The sequence below is a fragment of the Phodopus roborovskii genome, unplaced genomic scaffold (assembly GCF_943737965.1).
Source record: "Phodopus roborovskii unplaced genomic scaffold, PHOROB, whole genome shotgun sequence".
Lineage (NCBI taxonomy): Eukaryota > Metazoa > Chordata > Mammalia > Rodentia > Cricetidae > Phodopus > Phodopus roborovskii.
The window spans coordinates 2,618,718-2,639,112 of record NW_026126415.1 but is presented as its reverse complement, the minus strand read 5'-3'; the positions used below and the strand labels follow the sequence as shown (position 1 = coordinate 2,639,112).

Genomic DNA, 20,395 nt, shown 5'->3' with positions numbered 1-20,395 from the left:
AAATAATAGAGGTTCACAGTCTAGAGAGTATTCTGAAAGAACTAAGGACCAACAATAGTGCCAAGCAGTTTGGGACATACTGTGAGCTCCCTGAGAGTTTGGGAAGAAGAACTTGTAATCTGAGCCATGAAAGGTGACTTGGTTGACAGAAAAGGTCATCCCAAGTTGGAGAGCCACATGAGTAAAGGTAAACCTTCAAAGACAAATAACAGATCTTAGAACCAAAAACAGGGCATGGGAAAAAACCACTGGAGGTTGTTTCATTAAGTATAATTTTAAAAAAAAATTAATGTTAAATAAAAAATATATAAAAAAATTTAATGTAGCTCTGACGAGATTGCCTACAAATTAGGAGACCTATCTGCAAGCCAGAAGCCAATTCCGTCCTTAAGAGATGAGACTCTGTAGGGTCTGGCTGGAGTCCTAGCACTTGAGACATGGAGATGGGAAGATGATGAGTTCAGGGTCATTCTCCTTTACACAGGGAGTTCAAGGCCCACCTGGACTACTTTGAAACATAGTTTCAAAAGTGATAAAAATAAATAAAACAAGCCAAAAAGAGAGATGAGGCCCTAGGCTAACCTAGGGATGACTCGAATAAAATAAACGCATATCCAAGATCAACTTAGATGACTCATTAAGTTTTGCTGGGGCTTTAGAACTGGAAAGTGAACAAAGGCATGAAACATATCTCTGTATTGGAATTTTGGGAAATGGGGAGCCATTGACAGAGACACGTGTAGGTACAGACACGTTCGGTCAATCTTACGAAGTTGATGAATTTAGTTTTAAACAGCTTGAATATGAGGTGGTGTCTAGGTAGTCAGAAACTACAAAAATGGAATGCCGATAAGTGGAGAAACTAACAGCAGAAAAGACTCCTCGTGAGCGATGATCAGCTTTAGTGGTCTCCCTTTACCCTGCACCCTGCCCTGTACTGACAGGTGGCCATAAACAAAATATGCACTCAGTGATTATATACTGACTAAACAGCTAAATCGTGTGTAACACAGTTTAAAAAGTCAATGTTGAGCCTCCCTGTTTGGAAAATCACCAGACTTTACATATCAGTATGTGTGTCAGAGCTTGTGAGCATTTTGGATGTATATGCATATCAGCTACCTGTTTCTAGTTTAACACTCCATATTTCCAGAGATTGTTAAGGGACAGTGAAGAGCTCAGAACAACCAAAAGGGTATGAATAACTGAATTTACAAATACGATAACTTCCATCCCCGAATTCCCAAGCTGTAACGGTGGCACGTTAGCCAGTGTGGCTCTAAAGAGATCCAGGCACTGGTGACGTAGAAATGTGTTTGGATATTCTGTAAGTGTTTATCAAATCAGATAGAACACAGGCTTGCTCTGGGAAATGCACTGTGGGATAACTGATATACTTTGGGGAACATGGATCCTGTTGTTTTAGTTTTCTTCAGGGGTGAACGTCTTAATAAGTATTTACTGCCCGTATTTTAGAAACCTGTCCAACTTAGGTTAAAAAGAAAAACCCCCTCTGACTCATCTTACATCTTGACTACACCATGCCTAAAGAAGGAAGGAGCTCTTGTTGGGTCGCTGTACATGTGTCCCTGTGTTTGAAAAACATTGCTTAAATTCTTTGGAAAGAGTCAAAACAGCACTAAAGTAGCTTTATGTCCCCTTTACTTCTCAGGAGTTTACTGCCAAGTGTAAATTTACTTTATGACTTTTGCCCAGAAACCACGTTTTCTCAGTAACAGGATGAATGCATCATACCTCTGATTAAGATCGGTGTTGCCCACCACGGCTAGCAAGAGTTGCAGCATCCAAGGGATTGCAATGCAGTTCAGAAGAACCCAGATGAGCACAGCTGATCTAACAGCTGTAACTGGAGTAAAAGAAATTAAACAACACAGGGCCCAACACAAGCTTTCGGAGAAACACAAGATGTGGCTTGGGACTTCCCGCTGCTCTCTCTTGGTCCTTTATTTCTTCTGTGTTGGACTCTTTAATGACTGCCAGACTTGCTTAGAGGCTTCTATGACTTCAGTGGACATGTTCTCCCCTACTAGGCATCAGTTTGTAGATAGACGCCCCCCAACCCAATCCTCAGCTTAATGTGTGTCAAAACTCTGGAGTCCTTTGATAACACTATCTCCCTTCCCAAAGGACTGTAGATGGTGCCAGAGAAGGGAACCATGGTTTGCGTAACTGGTGTTCTGTGTCCAGCATATGTATCTTTTATATAAAACTTGTCCGATCTCAGAGGAAAAAGACTTCCTAAATTCTCCTATAGAGTTTAACATAGTATTTACGTTGCATTGTCTATGATGCCTTTCAAAACTGACATGACCTTTCTTGCAAAATTTCTTTTTTTTTTTTTTTTTGGCTCATTTCATTTTCAGCCTTCTGATGATTTTTTTTTTCCTAGTCAGAATCAGTATAATTAACAGGGTCACAGTACAAGTCTCATTTTTGAGATCACTAAACAGTTACTCCATTCATAAAAGGAAAAACAAAACTGGCTGACAGGAGTTGTGACAGTCTGAGAGTAACTTTGGTTGGCTCGATTAAACATCGAAAAAGAGGTAGGTTAAAAGGGTAAATATGGAAAAAATCTTTTTCCATGGTTTTTTTTTCCTATAGAATGGCATCAGTCATCACCCACTCTTTAAGGAAATATAGCCATGGTCACAGTAACGCAAATGACAAGTATGAATAGCACATTTTATCCCAGCTCACTAAGCTTTTTAGTATGACTGGAACTTTTACATGGAGAAAAGATGTGTTTTCTAGCTTTAGAGTGATCCTTAAACCCACTGGATATTTCTCTAGGGGTTAGTGATGATATCCAAAACGTTCTCTCTCTCTCTCTCTCTCTCTCTCTCTCTCTCTCTCTTTCTCTCTCTCTCTCTCTCTCTCTCTCTCTCTCCCTTCACCTACAGACAAGATCTTTCAAGATGTTGTATATAAAACCAAAATTTAAGCTGAACATGGTGGTTCACTCCTTTAATCCCAGCACCTAAGAGACAAGAAGGTTGCTGATCCGTGCAAATTTGAGGCCAGCCTGGTCTACATAGCGATTTCCAGACTAGCCAGGGCTTCAGAATGAATGTGTCTCAGATCAAAGACAAAAACAATAAACGAGTTAATAGACATAAAAGTGTGATGAGTCAAGTTGACTCAAAGTTTCAATAGCACAGTTCGCAAGACACCGAGACTTGTGCTCACACTGACCTTGTGAGCTTGGCCAGATGTTGCTGTCATCATTATCTCATCGACAGGAAACTGGGGCACAGAACGGATGGCCACAGGGTGTACATAGCAAGCTTGTGACAAGGCAAGGATGTGAAGCAGCATCCTAGAATGGTCAACCAGCCCTCTCCTTCTAAGAAGTTCTCTCTAGAAACACAAACTGATAAAATGCCTTCTGTGACCCAAAGTCCCGTAGGAACATTCTAGAAGCAAAATACCCTCTAAAATGAAAACAGGACAAAAACAATTTTATAATCCAAGAACCTCAGTTGTTCATAAAATATAAAATCAGGTCTCACTTGCTTTAATTTATTATCTCACTTAAATTCCCCTTTTATTTTTATTTTTGTATTTATTTTTTCTTATATTACATATCGATCCCAGTTCCCTCTCCCTCCTTCTACCCTCCCTCCCTCTTTCCCTCCTTCCCATCCCCCCCCCACTGCACACGTAGGGTGATGTCTTCCAGGAGGGATCATCAAAATCTGTCCAGTCATTTGGAGTAGGGACTAGGCCCTCCCTCCTGCCTCTAGGTTAAGGGAGTATCCCTCCATGGGGAATGTGCTCCCAATGTCCTTTTGTGCACCAGGGACACATCCTGGTTCCACTGTCAGAGGTCCCTTAGACTGCCCAGGCCTTCTAACTGAGACCCATGTCCAGGGGGTCTGAGTCAGTCCCATGCTGGATTCCCAGCTATCAGTCTGGGGGCTCGTTAGCTCCTCCTTGTTCAGGTCAGCTGTCTCTGTGGATTAACTTCCTTAAGCACAGTCAGTTTCCTCTCCCTCCCTCCCTCCTTCCCTCCCTCCCTCCCTGCTTCCCTCCCTCCCTCCTCTCCTCCCAGTCCCTTTCCCATCCTCCTCTCTCCTTTCCTCCACAATAACTCCTCCTTTCTCTTTAGAAAAGTGCAATCCTTCCACGGCACATAGAGTTAGTTACACTAGGTACCTCCTCTCCTATTAACACAGAACAAGGCAACCTAGTAAGAGAAAAGGATCCCAGGAGCAGGTAAGAGTCAGAGATAGTCCTTGCTCTCTGTTAGGGGTCCCATAGGAAGACCAGGCCACATAACTGTAACAAACATGCAGGGGCCTAGGTCCGCCCCAAGCATCTTCTCTGGTCTGTGGTTGGGTCTCTGTGAGCCACTGTGAGCCCAGGTTAGTTGATTGTGTGGGTTTTCTTGTGGTGTCCTTGGCCTCTCGGGCTCCTATACCCCCCCACCCCCACACATACCCCTCTTCCACAGGATTCTCTGAGGTCTGCCTAATGTTTGGCTATGGGTCTCTACATCTGTTTCCATCAGTTGCTGGGTAGGGCCTCTCTGAGGACAATTGGTCTAGGCAATGATCTATGAGTATAGCAGTAAAATTCCATTTTCTTTATAATTCTAAATTTGTCACCTGCACTAAGGAATTATATGTGGATACTGGGGAGCAGAGGATCTACCAGAAAGGGAGGCATGCAAAACAAATTACACATTGTAAAAAGAGAAAGAGGTGTGTTATACTGTATGACATAATGTGGTCGGTACTTTGCGACAAAAAAAAAAAAAAAAAAAAAAAAAAAAAAAAAAAAAAGAAAAGAAGGGATTGAGGCATGCGATCACTGGAAGTCCTCAAAGCCTCTACTGATACTTTTCTTAGACCTTGTTATTCTTACGTAGTCTGGGGAAAATGAGGCTTACTTAGCCTTAGAGCGGTAAGATGTGTGTGATTCGAGACGAACATGCCAGCTGCCAGAGCAAACAGCCCCCAGGAAGTAAATAACCATTTTCCGCGGTATATCTCTACCACTGGTCACAACCGCAAGCTTCCTGTCTCGATCTTCCTCTGCTGGGTCCCTCCACTTCCCGGACGCACACAGCTTGGTCCTCATCTTTCCCAGGATTCATAGCATACCCTGGCTACAGCTGTTGCATCCGCACAGATCCCACTTCTTTCTGTTGCTATGGACTCTTTATTGCGCTAAAGGACAAACATGGTCTTAGTCCACCTGCTCCAGTGCGCGCAGGAAGCTTTACCCTGCTGGGTCCTAGCCATTCACACCTCCCATCGTGTGTCCTTCCTGTCTGCATTCTCCTGGCCCTGTCCGCAGTCTCCTTTCACTCGGAGTTGTCATTCACAGCTTCTCGAGATTCCATTTCATGATGCCAGGATTCCCAAGCTAATGACATATTTTCCAACTAGCCAGTTCGCCTATACACAGTATATCCGTTCCATTGAAATGACGGCATTTTGCAGTAGGAAGGGGACTTTGGAACTGTATTGCCCATCTACTGCAGAAACGTTTATATGCCTGGTCAGCTGTACCCCGGAGGGTACTGTCACTTAAGTCACTCTACAAGTCCACCACTCTGCTACCTCCCCCTTAATTATTGTCAAGTGAATATAGCTATTTTGCAAAAGATGGGGGGGGGAGAGAGGATATGAGGCCCAATCTTATGTTTTCTTCCTGTTTTTTTAAATATATATATATATATATATTTTATTTATAATTTAATAATATATATATTTTTAATTTTTGAGATTATAGTATAATTACATTATTTCTCCCCCCCCCTTTATTCCTCCCTCTACCCTTCCCATGTATCAACTGCACATTACTTTCTTTCAAATTCATGGCCTGTTTTTTGTCTTTTTTGTTTTTGTTGTTGTTATTTGAGACAGGCTAACCCTAGATAGCTCTGGCTGTCCTGGAACTCATTATGTAGACCAGGCTGCTTCTAAGTCACAGTGACCTTCCTTCCTCTGCTTCCTGAGTGCTGGGGAAGTCATGAACCACTGTACCTGGCTCCTTTCTTCCTTTGGTCATATGTAAATATATAAACACAACCTGTTTAGTCCGTATAATGTTATGCATTACTATATAATAAACAACACACACACACACACACACACGCACACACGCACACATGCACACACACACACGCACACATGCACACACACACGCACACACACGCACACACACACACATGCACACACACACACACACACACACACACACACACACACACATTCCTTCCAGGGCTGACTGTTTGGTATTAGATAACCACTTGGAGTACTCTTCCCTGGGGAAGACTATTGTCCTTGTTCAGGTCATGTTTAGGCAGCCATGTTGGTGAGAGAGAGACTTCATAGATGTAGCTTCTCTGAATTTCTAGAGACACAATCTCACAGCAAATTTCCTGTTCCTCTGGAATCTTACCCACAGACATAGTTCTCTGGTTGTATTCAGGAAACTTCTCTTTACAACACAGACAATTACAGAAAACCACAACTACTCAAAATACCAAGATTGGAAGCCCGGTCCCAACAACACAACTCCTGAACCCAAGGCCTAGGGAGTCCTCTGCAGGAGGGCAAGAAAGATTGTAACAGCCAGAGGCACAGGAAATTGCTTCTCTGTTTTCATGTATTGTTGCTGCATAACCAGTCACCCCAACACTTACTGACTTAATGAATCACTGATTTTATATGACCTCCAGATTTTAAGGGCTATGGTATTCTTCTCTTCCTAGGGTTCTTCCATTTGATTTTTGGCACCCCAACCAAATCCAGATGGTCCAAGATAGTGTGACTCCCATCATATGATGTGGACAGTGTCTGTAAAACCAGTGGTGGCACAGACATCAGAGAAGCGAAAGGGTCCTGAATATCGGTAGGGAACAGAAGAAGCTGTGAGTTGGCAGCCACTTTACTTCAAGTAGCTTGGCAAAAAATCAAGGAGATGAGGCTATGCTAGTAAATTTGGACTCATCTTTTCAACAAATCATCAAGTACTTAAAGCAAAAGAAATGTACTATGGAGCCAATCTCTTTATGCTTAATGATTGTCAGAAAGAATCCAGAAAAGTAGATATTACAGGAGAGGCAGTAAATCCCTGACCACGTAAGAACTGCAGAAAGGAACAGGCTTGTCTTAAAAATTAGGAAGGCTACAGTTTGGAGTGCTAGGTAGCGCAAGAAAGAGAAACTTGTAGACAGTTGGAGCTGTGCATTTCTTTATGATAGGGCTTTGATCTTCATTGCTTCAAGGAAATCATCTATTTGCAGCTACTGAATTGGCGTTCATGCTATAAAATGAACATAAGAGACATGACCTCACCTACTTCCTGGACTCAACTCCTGTCCATCTGCACTGCCCTGAACTGCATGCACTCAGTGACAGAGTACGCTTCTCTCCTATGACTTTGCTGAACTCCCACCAAGTTCAGATTCCTTCACTGCTGTAATGCATACACTTGGCCTCGAGCTTCAGTTTTAAGACACTTGAAATATTGTGTTTTATCCCTTTTTATATATCACCATCTCATGGCCTAGCTTAAATGTGAGGCACCATTTTGTTTTTTTCCAGTTGTGTCCCATATCGCTCAAGAAGGCTTCAAACTCACTTTGTAGCTGAAATGGCCTTGAACTTATGATCTCCCATTCTTCTTCCTGATACCTCCCAAGCCAGCATCAGGACATGCACCCCCATGCCTATCTAGAGTCTGCTCTCCTTTTACTGATGTGCATGAGTGTATGCCAGTGCATGCCAGTGCGTGCACACAGTGCACACAGTTTATGCCACGTGTGTGCTGGTTTCTGCAGAGGACAGAATAGTGCGATCTTGGAGAGTTTGAGTGTCTAGCAGTAGAGAACCACCAGATGTGTGTTTTGGGTATATTACCCTTCTGGAAGGACAGCAAGTCAGTCTTAACCACTGAGCCATCTCTCCAGCCCCATTTTCCATAAGCAGTAACTTATCTAGCCTGATGGTAAATAGTTTCAATAAGCATATACTAGTTTCTCTAAACTGTCTTTAACCGTAAATTTATGCATCCATATTATACAAAGCAAAATACTGTAAAAGAAACCAGTCTTAATCTCCTAGGTATAATGTGTTGTGTTTTTACACCCTCTTTTAAGTCAGTGTGTTACATAGATATTAATTGTTATTAATCTGAAGTAAAGACACATCAACAGAAAGAGCTGACATTTAGGGAACCTATAATAGGAACTCGGTGCTGTTCTGAGCCTTTTCTACGTCTTAACTGTGTTAACCTTCGTGATGATAATTGTGAGATAAGGATCTGCCTTCATTTTGGCCACAAAGAAATTAAGGTAACTGACTTACCTTAAACCAGGCATCTAGTAAACACTGAAGTCATGGTTTGTACTCACAGAGCCTGTCACTAAAGCTCATGCTATCTTCTACAGAGAAAAATTTAATTATTCAGTATATGGAAGGCACTTAGGGCGGTCTGGCACATGGCATAAAGTCAATAAATGCTGGGTGTTATCAGGGCTACTGTAATGAGTTTAATAATTTGCTTTCTTCTCCTTTAAATTAGACCAGTTTTTCACTTAAATTGGATGGTCTTTCTCTTTGTATTAGGCCTCAGATAAATGGTCACCCTATTGTACACACTCATTAAGTTCTGGTTTGTAGGCAACACAAGGTTTTACAGAAATCACCTGTCATCCTTATTTCTTAACTTTTCCTTTTGCATTTTTAGACCATTTTAAATGATGGATTCCTAGAAGTAAGAATTGTAGCCTACAAGACTGAAATATTCTTACAGTTCTTTGTGTACATCAGAAATGGTTCAGCCAGTACATCATACTGTGTGTTTAAGGGATTCTGCCTAATAGTTCGATATTTATAATTTTATACATTTATTTATACTAATAAATGCTCTTACAAAGAATTTATAGAAAACAAACCCCATTCTTCATCAGCATGCCAGTCTTACAAGTATGCAAAATTGTTGAAGTGATTGCTTGAGCTATTTGTACCCCTCTATAACATTTTAGTCCTTCTCTGGGCATTTTCCTCCTAGCTAAATGTCCCAATTTTTCTAGACCATCTCTTCCTTGACAAAACTGCCTGGCTCTCAGCCGTCTGAGTCATAGTCTCCTAAATGTGTTCCATTGTGCCCATGTTCCAATTACCGTGAGGAGTCCAGACATGACCAGGGCAGGGCACAGAGGGCATGTCACTTTCTTTGACCAGCACATGTATTTCCAACAGTCCAGCCTAAGGTCACATTAGCATATTTGGCACTCAGATACACTGTTGGCTCATGCTTTTGTGCTGCCAACCAAGTCCTCCATGACTTTTCACAAGAACTCCCATTAAATCAGACTTTCCCACAACATCCTGTACGAATATAGACAGTAGTGTGCAGTTTGGAAAAGTTATTCAACTGCATTCCTATTAAACCTTAGTTAATCTATGTTCATTATTCTGGCATATTGAGGCATATTTCTATCCCCAACTATTTATAGACATGGTTTAAAATACTTGAATGTCTTTTGTGTCTTCTCTGAACTCATAAGAATATAAGTCTCAGACAATCTTGAAGTTCAGAGTTTTATAGTATATGATAGACAGAGTCCTGGAGAGTGAACGCAGCTGTTTAGCTGTGAACACAACATCAGTTGGGGACCCACCCAAGGACCTTAATTACATGCATACTGAAATGTCTTCTCCTGAAGATCTTCTGGGGGGGGGGTGGAGGAACTATGTAAATGAATGGTACAAATCTGAATGTTGCCTGAAGTGGAGAGGAATTGAAACATAGCTCCATTTTCATCAGTGATGGAGTATTTCAGAATGTGGTCTAAAAAGACACAAGACTTTATCCTGGATTTCAGCACTGTCCTGGTTTCTCAGGTGCTTATAATATAAGACCTTCTCATTTTAAATCGCAGGATGAACTCATATTTATGTTTGCCGTTTTCTCTGAAACTGGCAGTTTCTTAAGAAAAAAAAATCACCTCATTTATAGCAACACAATAGCAGGCTTAGCTGTGATAAATATGGCAGTGATAGACAAAACAACAGAGCAAACTCTATTACATCGCGTATGCATCTCTTAATTATGTAGATTAGGTTTTGTTAGTATGGAAACTCACGGTTAGTGGTGCCGACATTACACACATGGTTTCCCCGTCTCCCTTTCCCCTTCTCCTATTGCAGAGTCCACTGCTTGCAAACAAGCCCCTGAACCTTTCATGTCATGTGAACATCCTTAAACTCTAGACTCTGCATAGCAGAGAGAACATGATGTCTGTCTTTCTCCACATTATCCTCCCACTTAAAAAAAGAAAAATTCCTCTCTCCCTACGTGCTTCCCCCTCTACCTTCATGCCGTATATCTACAGCTATGTGAAGACATCTTAATCTAGTTTCTACTCACAAGAGAAAATATGCAATGCTTACCTTTCCAAATCTGATTTATTTTGATTCACACTATGATATCTAGTTCCATTTTTCCAGCAAATGTTATAATTTCATTCTCTACAGTTGAAGAAAACTCCATTATATATGCACCTGTGTGTGTGTGTGTGTGTGTGTGTGAGAGAGAGAGAGAGAGAGAGAGAGAGAGCATGCATGCTCATCTGTACTACATATGTTTAATCTGTTCATTTGATGAGCATCAAGGCCAGTGTCATATCCTGACTATTGTAAGTGGTGTAACAATAAACATGGATGTGTAAGTATCTCTGTACATGCTGGCTTAGAAAACCCTTCAACTGTATATGGTGTTACAGCTGGATCAGATGCTAATGCGCCTTTTAGTTACTTTTTAATGTGTACTTCTTTTTTTAAAGTTTAAAATATGTATTTGTTGTTGTTTTACGTGTATGAGTGTTTAACATGTGTGTTTGTCTGTACACCGTGTGCATGCAGTGCTCAAGAGACCAGAAGACAGCACCGGATCCTCAGAACTGAAGTTACAGATACTTGGGAGCTGCTAGAGCAGCAAGTCCTACTACTAACCACTAAGCCAGCTCTCTAGTCCCACCTTAAGTTTTTAAGGGACCTTCACTGATGTGCAATGCTGTACTCAATGTAGTCTATGTGGATTTCATTTTCTCTACATCCTTCCTTGCTAGCATTTGTTGTTTGGTTTCTTAATGATAACCAGACTGATTGCTAAGATTTATAGCAACATTAGAAATCTGAAATGTGTCGGTGATACTCTGAGTATTTTAGATGACATTAAATTACCAACAGGGTCACATGAAGCTTAGGGGAACAACTGTCTTAGAATTTACCATAAAATAAAAACAAATGTCTCATTACTTTTAAAAGTTTTAATTGCTTTATTCAACTTCCAGGGTTCTTATTGGTTCTCCTTTAGTTGGTCAACCCAAAGCAAGAACTGGAGATGTCTATAAGTGCCCAGTTGGGAGAGAGCAATCAATGCCTTGCATGAAGTTGGATTTACCAGGTATGTAAAACCAAATAGTCCATCCCAGCTCATACCCATATTCTCACTAAAAAAAAGCTTTCAAGTGACTCAAAATATTACTCTTTATTATAATATAAAATATAGTATATTAAAAGAAATAAATGACCATTTGCAATTGCTGTCTATAATTCATTTAGAATAACATCATGGATCCCTCGGCCCTTACTTTGTTTCCATAACTTATCAGGAAGACAGTCATAGATTCCAAATAGCTTACTCCTTTTGCAATTTTGCCTCTTATCATTGTTCAGGATACTTTGAAAACAAATTGTCAAATTCTGTCATATTCCTTGAACAAAATGTAACTTAGTACCAGAGTCTTTAAGAGAAAATGAATGAGAGAAATTGCATTAATTAAATTTATTAACAGATTTTAAAAAAAAGAAAACATGAGATATAGTTATACCAAAATGTTTTGATAGAAATATCACTTTGGTTGTAGTATGACTAGAAAATGTCTCCTAAAATTAGAGAGGATATAGACTTCCTTCAGTATCTGTACATTATTAAAAACAATTAAATTATCTATATCCCTACAAGTTCACTGTAGATAATGCATTTTTTTCAGTTCTCTGGTTTTCAGTTTCTAATGTCTCTGTTTATTATGACTATTCCCCCTTTATATTCATGAACACAGCTACCATAGATGTAAGGATACCCTTGCCTGACCATTGAAACATTAAGGACTCTTTCAATACTACATTCTGATTTGCTATCTTCTCTGGACATTGGCCTCTCCTTAGTTATTCATTTTTTTTTGGAACACAAACTGAACTACATTTTTAATTATAAGTATAGAAATCCTAGTTGTTTATGCTCCTTTGAGTGGTATTATTATTATTATTATTATTTCTTATCAACAAGGAATATATTTTGCAGAACACAATTCCCAGATTCTGAATTTTTTTCCAGCAATAAGTTCTTAGAGTTCTATTTGGTTCTTTTTATTTCCACTGGGCTGTGTGGCACTACTGTTCACATTGCCTATTCTGGCAATCCAGATGTATAGGCAGAATACATATACATATGTGATAATTTTCCTTTTATGATTCCTTTCCCAAGATACTCCCTGTTTCTTTTTGCCCATGCTGACATTGACCCTAAATTTCTATCCTCCTTTTCTCCAAGCCTGGAACTCCCATTTGTGTTTTATTACCTAGTAGAGTCTTTCTGTAAGGGGAACAGAAGAATGAAAACCGGAATGAAACACAGAACCAAGCAGCGCAGGGTCAGCCCGTTGTTCCCACGTACAGAGTCCTCTGTAGAACCCGATGCTTGACGTCACTTCCACGTGACGCATCTTTCCCGCGTTTCTAGGATTTATCCTCCGTCCCTGAGAACCAGAATAGTTTTTAAACTAGCCTAGAAAGAACTTTAACAATAAGAAACATTGCAATGGTTCTAATTGTCCCAGCAATGCTGGTCCTACACCACCCTCATTTAAAGTCTCAACTACAGGTCATTCGATAGCAATGTACAGAGCAGCCCGATTCAAGATGCTTTTGTCTGGAGGTCCTTTGACTGACAATGTTTTTTCAGGTCTTTTTATGTATTTATTTACCTAAACATTGCAGGTCCATTGTGTAAATATTACTATTTTGCCGGCTTTGTGATTTTTATGGGGTTCCCATGTGTGTCTCGGTGTCTCTGTGTCTCTTTCCCCTATGTTTGTTTGCCCTATTTCATTTTGGTCTTCTTTCATCCTACCTTATCTAACTTTATTATCATTCTTCAGATTCCTGTTTGTTTTCCAGTGAGAGAATGGAAAGGTGTGGATGGGAGGGAGGCGTGGAGGCCCCGGGGGGATCTGGGCGAGGCAAAACTGCAATCAGAGGACAGTGTATGAAAGGAGAATCTATTTTCAATAGGAGAAAATTGGAAGGAAAAAAAAAAGGGATGTTTTCAAAGCAAGACAGACAGAATCCTTGACCAGAACCTGGTCTGAGAGTAGGAAGTGAGACGGGCCATCCAGGAACCTGTAAGGCTCCTGTAAGGCGGAGCTGAGAGTATGTGCAGCCATGAACAGTGCTACAAGTCTTTTCTTAGTCTTGAATCATGCCCCGTTCAAATATCTGTGTACTCCACTCCAAGCAGAACTTAAAAAGCCTTCACTTTCTTGTCCAGTCTTTTCATTTTTTAACGTGGATGTGTAAGGAGCACTTCTTGCCAGTTTTGTCAGGTTGGAACGCTGTGGAACCCAACATTCCTATTTGGAACATCTAATGTAGCCCCTTTACCATGTTCTCTCTATCCAGACTTCCCGGATGCTTCTCTCATCTTGGTCCAGCTTTCTCAACGAAAGTCACGATAAAAATGTTTTGTTTGACTTTTCTGTTCTATGCATATTCTATTTTCCTCCCTGAAGTGCAGTTCTGTCATTTATAACAGAGAACATACATACATTGTCTCTATACTCTCATAAAGCTAAATGTTGCATTTGTTTATAACAGAGAACTTACATTGTCTCTATACTCTCATGAAGCTAAATGTTGCATTTGTTTATAACAGAGAACATACATTGTCTCTATACTCTTATGAAGCTAAATGTTGCATTTGTTTCAATTAGCAAAGACGTGTGAAAACCAATCCCACATTCTCATCTGCTAGTTCTGCATTCCTTCGCAGTCCAGCCAAGCTATTTGAAACAGTGATACAGAGATTCTGGGACACCTGCCAGTTCTTGAGCCTGAACTTGTTCATTATATTCCCCAGTACCGGGAAGTCTGTTTAGCTGAACCAAAACAAGAATGTGCTGCGAGAGATGAGCAAAGCAAATAGAATGTTTTAATGAACTTAACCTCATATTATGAAACATATTCTTTTTACACTCATGAAATTTTGCTCTGTCTTGTAGTGAACACATCGATCCCCAATGTCACAGAAATAAAAGAAAACATGACATTTGGATCAACTCTAGTCACCAACCCAAATGGAGGATTTCTGGTGAGAGAGAAAAAGAGTAATATATTTCATAAAAAAAAAAAATGAGTGTAGCTATTTATGTCTTTGAGACCTGTTATGCGATGTTCAGTCTTAAAGATTTTCTTACATTTTTTTAAAGGCATGTGGGCCTCTGTACGCCTATAGATGTGGACATTTGCATTATACAACTGGAATCTGTTCTGACGTCAGCCCTACATTTCAAGTTGTGAACTCATTCGCCCCTGTACAAGGTATGCATTTTATGCAATGTTCCTTGCATGTTTGAAAGCCATCTCTATTAATATTACCAACCTGGGCAAATGTTTGCTTTGCCAGTATATAAACAAACTTTGCTCCTTTCTTTGGAATTGATATTAGTGTAAATAACCGTGACAATCATGTTTAAAGTTTGCGGCTAATGTGACCAGGCTGCCTGTATTTGAAGGGTGAATCTGTTTGAAGAGAATAACTTCCTTTGAGATGTACAGAATAAAAACAGCATCAAACTCGTGATGAGAAAATTTGCAAATGTTACATGTATATCTTTAATAAAAATAAATTAAAAGGCCAGGCATGGTGGGGCATACCTTTAATCCCAGCATTTGGGAGGCGAAGACAGGTAGATCTCTGAGTTTTAGGCCAGCCTGGTCTACAGAGTGAGTTTCAGGACAACACAGAGAAACCTGTCTCAGAAAGAGGGTGGAGGAATTCTGTGGCACAAACTGATTATAACCAAATACAGTATTTCTGACCACTTATTTTTATTCTAAAATATTATAAGAACAATAGCTGCGCTTTCAAGACCATCATATCTTTTAAGACGAGTCTTTAGACCAATTCTTGATTTTCTCCTAAGAAGATAGGTTTCAAACTCACACACCGTTTCCTTCTGTTGCAGAATGCAGCACCCAGCTGGACATAGTCATTGTCCTGGATGGCTCCAACAGCATCTACCCCTGGGAGAGTGTCATAGCTTTTTTAAACGACTTGCTGCAGAGGATGGATATTGGCCCTAAACAGACACAGGTGTGTGACTGCAATGTAATTTATGTTTTCTAAAGACTCAGGTGCATAGTTTTGGACTGGGCAAGTATTTGGGTAGCTCCTCCCTTAGGCTATATGTGTGCTGTTTTTATTTGTGAGTTAAATTGAATTAAAGCGATTTTCACTGGCATATGCCTTTAATCACACCACTTGGGAGGTAGAGGCTGGTTTATCTTTGTGAGTTCAAGGCCAGTCTGGCTCTCATTGCCAGTCCCAGGCCAGCCAGAAGACTTAATCTAAGAAAATAAAAATCTTACTTTTACTTTTTAAAAAGACACAAAATGTTCAGATTTTTAATAAAACATGATATTCTGAAAATAAACTAATTAAAACCCTCTTTCTTTTCCTTCCCCCTTTTCTCCCTGTCCTTCCTCACTTTGTGGAATTTTACACTGTGAAAGAATGAAACCAGTGGGAATCTTTAAAGTCACAGAGTCCCATATGTCAGTGTATGAGAAGCTTAGTGATGGTTCCAAGTCACCCAGCAGATTACCACAGATCGGAACAGGCAGTCCCAAGATTGTGCTGTCTGAGACCTTCGGGTCTAGGAAGGTCCCAGAAGAGATCCCCCCCACTCGACTGTCTTAGCTAATCTTTTCTTTCAAAGCCTCATACTATTCCTCCAAGATTTTATTTTTTTAAATTTCATATATTGCCTAGGCATCAGAATGTTTTCATTTTATCTTTAAGTCCAGTGGTCTGTTTTACTATGAACAAAGCCTTTGCGGGTGTTATAGAATAATCATCATTGCCTCCGTGAAAAGATTTGGGTTTGGAAAGAGCAATCACATGCTTTCACATTCCATGTGATGTGCTACATTTTAAAATGTTTTTCGCTGTTAGAGCTACAATTAATTTGTCTTGGCAATTCCCAGAGGAGCTGCTCCGCTTGCACATCAGAGGAAACTCAGCTTGCCATGGTGGGCTTTATGGAGCTCCGAGTCTTTCTTGGATGGAACAATGACACTATTTAGGATAATGGAATGGAGACCAGGCCCTCGAGGGCCAAATGCTACAAGTTAGCGGAGGGAAACGAACTCCCTGTGAAGCAAAGGGTGCAGTCAAACTCACTTAGTTCCCATTCCACAGATATTTCTATCTACAACATTATCCCCAGTCATTTGTAGCATCGTCTAGTCCTACCCAAGATAACCTGTTTCCTCAAGGGAACCTCAGCAGGGTATGGTAGTATGCGCCGGTAAGGCCCAATACTCAGGAGGCCGTGACTGAAGAATTGTTGAGACAATCCAATCTAGGCTACACAGCAAGTTCCAGACTAATCTGTGCTACACAGAGAGACAATGTCTTTAAAAAGTAATTTAATTTGCAAAAACAAAGCTTGCAAACCGACTTTATTTCTGAATTTCCACATCACATTTTGCATGCACCATGTGCCATTAAGCTTAACCACACACACTCATTTATTTTTTTCATAATGACTTGTAAAGGTGTGCTGTGTGGCAGCTCAGGGTGAGTGCTTTGGTTATTGTGGGGAGACAGAGGCGTGACTGTTGCTTTAGTGGCCTTCTATCTGAAGAATGTTCCTTCACACACACACACACCTTTGGAACACATGCTCTGAAATTCAGAAGCAGAATTTGTGAAGATGTTGTAGGAACACTGAACCTGAACCCTATATGATTCCTAAATATATTAAAGTTTGGAAACCCTGGCTTGACGTTCTATGCTCATATTGGCATGCATGTGTCCATATTTGTCGCTTACACTGGATTATCATCATTTTAAGAGCAAAGGGAGGTTCATCTTAACCACATTAGTTCACCTTCATTGAACTTCATTGAACAGTTAGCAAATAAGTATGTGCAGCATAATTTTTGCCGTATTTTTCTCTTACGACGAATTTTTGATGACATTTATTTTTGCAGGTGGCATTTATAATTTTCTCCCTTAGCATATTAAGTTAGCCTGGGTTGTTTATACTGTCTTCACATTCTAATTTAAGATATATCAACGACTAGTTTCATAGACACCTTTCTAAAGTAAAAGGGTTTAGAAGGACTCATTAAGCCAATTTACATTTGCTAAGACATTAAGTGTGGCATGTTAAACTCTTGAAACTTTGATCTCCCTTCAGTGGATTCAGAAAATAGTCCATTCCTGTAAAACTTGGAAAAAAATATTTCCTCTACAAAGACAGGAACTGAAAAGTATGCTAATATCTCATGTGGTCTCAAGCAAACCTTTCCAAACACGGAAAATTTGTTTTGACAACCATCTGTTTTCTGACTGATGATGAATGTAATTTAAAGAAATTTGATTCAGGGGTTGCTTTGCTTTCGCTGTGATTACTGACTTGCAGAATTAACTTCTAGATTTTTCTCTCCCTTTTCTTATCCTTTCTTCATCTATTTGTGAGAGAAACTCCTAGGCTTCTGATATCTCCCAAAGGTATAACTGTATTAAGGATGGAATTCAGGGACTGAGGTGACGGCCCAGTAGGTAAAGTACATGCTATTCAGGCATGTTACCCAAATTCAGATCCACATTACCCATGTAAACACTGTATCCTGGCACATGTCTGTAATCTCAGCATGGATTACAGGGGTTGGAGACAAGTACATCCCCTAGAGCTTACTTGCCTGCCAGCCAAACAAATTTATGAGTTCCAAGTTGAATGAGAGACCCTGTGGCCAAAGACAACATAGAGAGAAATCTAGGCAGGGACTTCACCTAACACCTGCCTTCCATATGTGTGTGGAAATGCACGTGCACATAAGCACCCTCCGTCACATGTGCTCACAACTGCATAAGTATGAACATATACGAAAAGAATGGAATTTGTGGGCCCATGAAGATTTCTCTGTACAGATCCCGCTAAGCCCCACAGTGAAGCGGATGCATGTTCCACTAAGCTCGACAGTAGTTGTGAATTGTTTATAGAATCGCAACACACAATGAACTAATTAATCCCCAAGATACCAGTGGCACCAAGAACTGTGTTTAGCTACTGTCAGTCGAGTCAAAGTAAAGATCTGTACTGAGATCTGTGGTCCATTCCATGAATTTGTTAGAGTGAAGGATGTGTGTGTTTCCCCTGGATCAAAGTGGGTCGCTCACCAAGAGCCAGTTTGAGGTCAGGCTAGGTACTCTGTTGAAAGCCTCTGGAAGTGAGTAAATGCATTTGCTGAGAAGGTATCTATTGTCACTATGACCCGAGGACGTGAAATACAGGTGACTCAGATGAAAATGTAGTGAGACATCTTAATAAAGCGAATTTTCCAAGAGACCCCAAAAATCCATAGACAGCTATGAGACGCCAGCTCATCCTAGGACAGTACCATTCAAGGAGGAATTTATCTTCCCAACTCTGTGTCTGGAAAGGTTGGAAATGGTGGTTAACAACCTATGTGAAACAAGCAGAAAAGCCAATAAAGGAAAAGCATGCCACACCCCTTCCTCAATGATAGGCCACTGACCTATTAGTAGAGGCAGGAGAAAGGTTGAACTACCAGTGAACTTTGCTGTTTTGTCTTGACATTGTTTTAATCAAGATAGAGCCAAGTAGAATGGTTGCTCCTTGATTTGTTTCCCCTTGGAACTTGCAGATACAGTGATTTAATGGGAAATCTAAATTAAAATACAGTACCTTAAAAAGTCAGACATCTTAAAACTGAGAATCAGAACAGCCTTCAGTCATCTCTTTCTTCATCCGTGGGCAACAGAAGCCCTTCAGCCCAAATACATCTTAAAGGGAAAGGAAGGTTGCAGGCTGTGAGGCTTTGCTTTCTGCAGTGTCCATGATTGGATGAAGGGATTGGTGATGCCTCATTTCTGCAGGCACAGAGTCATCACTTACTAGTTTCAAACAACGAAGAAGTCTCAAGCTATGGAAAGTTCCTCAAAAACCACCACACTTATTTCAAAAGGGAGATAGGGGAAAGAAGAGGAGATACAGAGAAAAACGCTTTTGTGCGTTGTCATATAACAATTTGTACACACTAGGTAAGTGCATCAGAATGATAGAGACACCACTTTAATGAGGTACTCACAATTCCCTCTGTATTTTTGCGTGGCCCCATTAGGACTCTGCAAACATAGTCAAGGGATTTTTTGCCAACCAACCTTTTACCTAAAGCAGAGTAAAGGCCTTTTCAAAAGCCACCCATAAAAACAAACCTGAAATACTTGTAGCTTGCCATAAAAGATATGACAGATTAAACATTATGGAGGTCTTATTGGTCCTCAATACCTAAGCGTAACATTGTTTTGAATAATAAATGGGACGGATGTAAATATGTCGAATACAAGTGCATCGCCCTAAATAAAACCAGTAAATTGTGATGCTCGATACAAAAGTGAAATATACTAATGGAACGATGTCTAGATCCTTCCCATCAGGACTGCAGAATGGCACTGAAGTAGGCAAAATAAAGAGAGAGATTAATTAAACTTTAGGAATATTATTTATCTTTCTTTTTACTGCACATTTTATAGTCGTTTTCCTAGAAGCCTTAAATGTGGCACCTGATTCACTGGTTTTATGCCCAAAAGGAATCCTGAGTGAGCCCTGCACCCATTGCCTTGTCAATCAGGAGAATGTCTGAATGTGGTAAACAGCCAGAGATGGACCTTCTCGTTTCCTGGTCTCCATTCTTCCCCATTCTTTCCCCAGAAAATTTCCTTATTTAAATACCTCCTTTATTTGTCCTTCAAATAATGTACAAGCCCTTCGGGGGCACTTAAAGGCAACTGACAACTTGGCCATGTCCATTCTCCGTGTATCTTACCTCTCCTAGTGATGCTCACCTCACTCACTCTTCATAATCTCCTTGGCCCTTCCATGCATATAGTGTGCAAGACTCTTCATACTCCCTCTGTCTGGAATGCCCTCCACCATCCAGCCCTGTGTGCCAGCTGGACTTCTTAGATTCCTTCCAATGTCACTTTCGTACAATTTCCTTGGATTATCACACCCTTCCCCATGTGTGTGGTCCAT

General features: G+C 40.4%; 1 protein-coding gene across 1 annotated transcript in view; it reads left to right on the top strand.

The window, feature by feature from the left end:
* Itga1 (integrin subunit alpha 1) overlaps positions 1-20,395 on the top strand; it is an 84,744-nt gene that overhangs the window by 5,641 nt on the left and 58,708 nt on the right. Inside the window, exons 3-6 of the mRNA XM_051183058.1 lie at positions 11,339-11,451; positions 14,327-14,415; positions 14,534-14,645; positions 15,293-15,420. Of these exons, the coding sequence (XP_051039015.1) occupies positions 11,339-11,451; positions 14,327-14,415; positions 14,534-14,645; positions 15,293-15,420 (442 nt within the window). The remainder of the gene's footprint in view (positions 1-11,338; positions 11,452-14,326; positions 14,416-14,533; positions 14,646-15,292; positions 15,421-20,395) is intronic.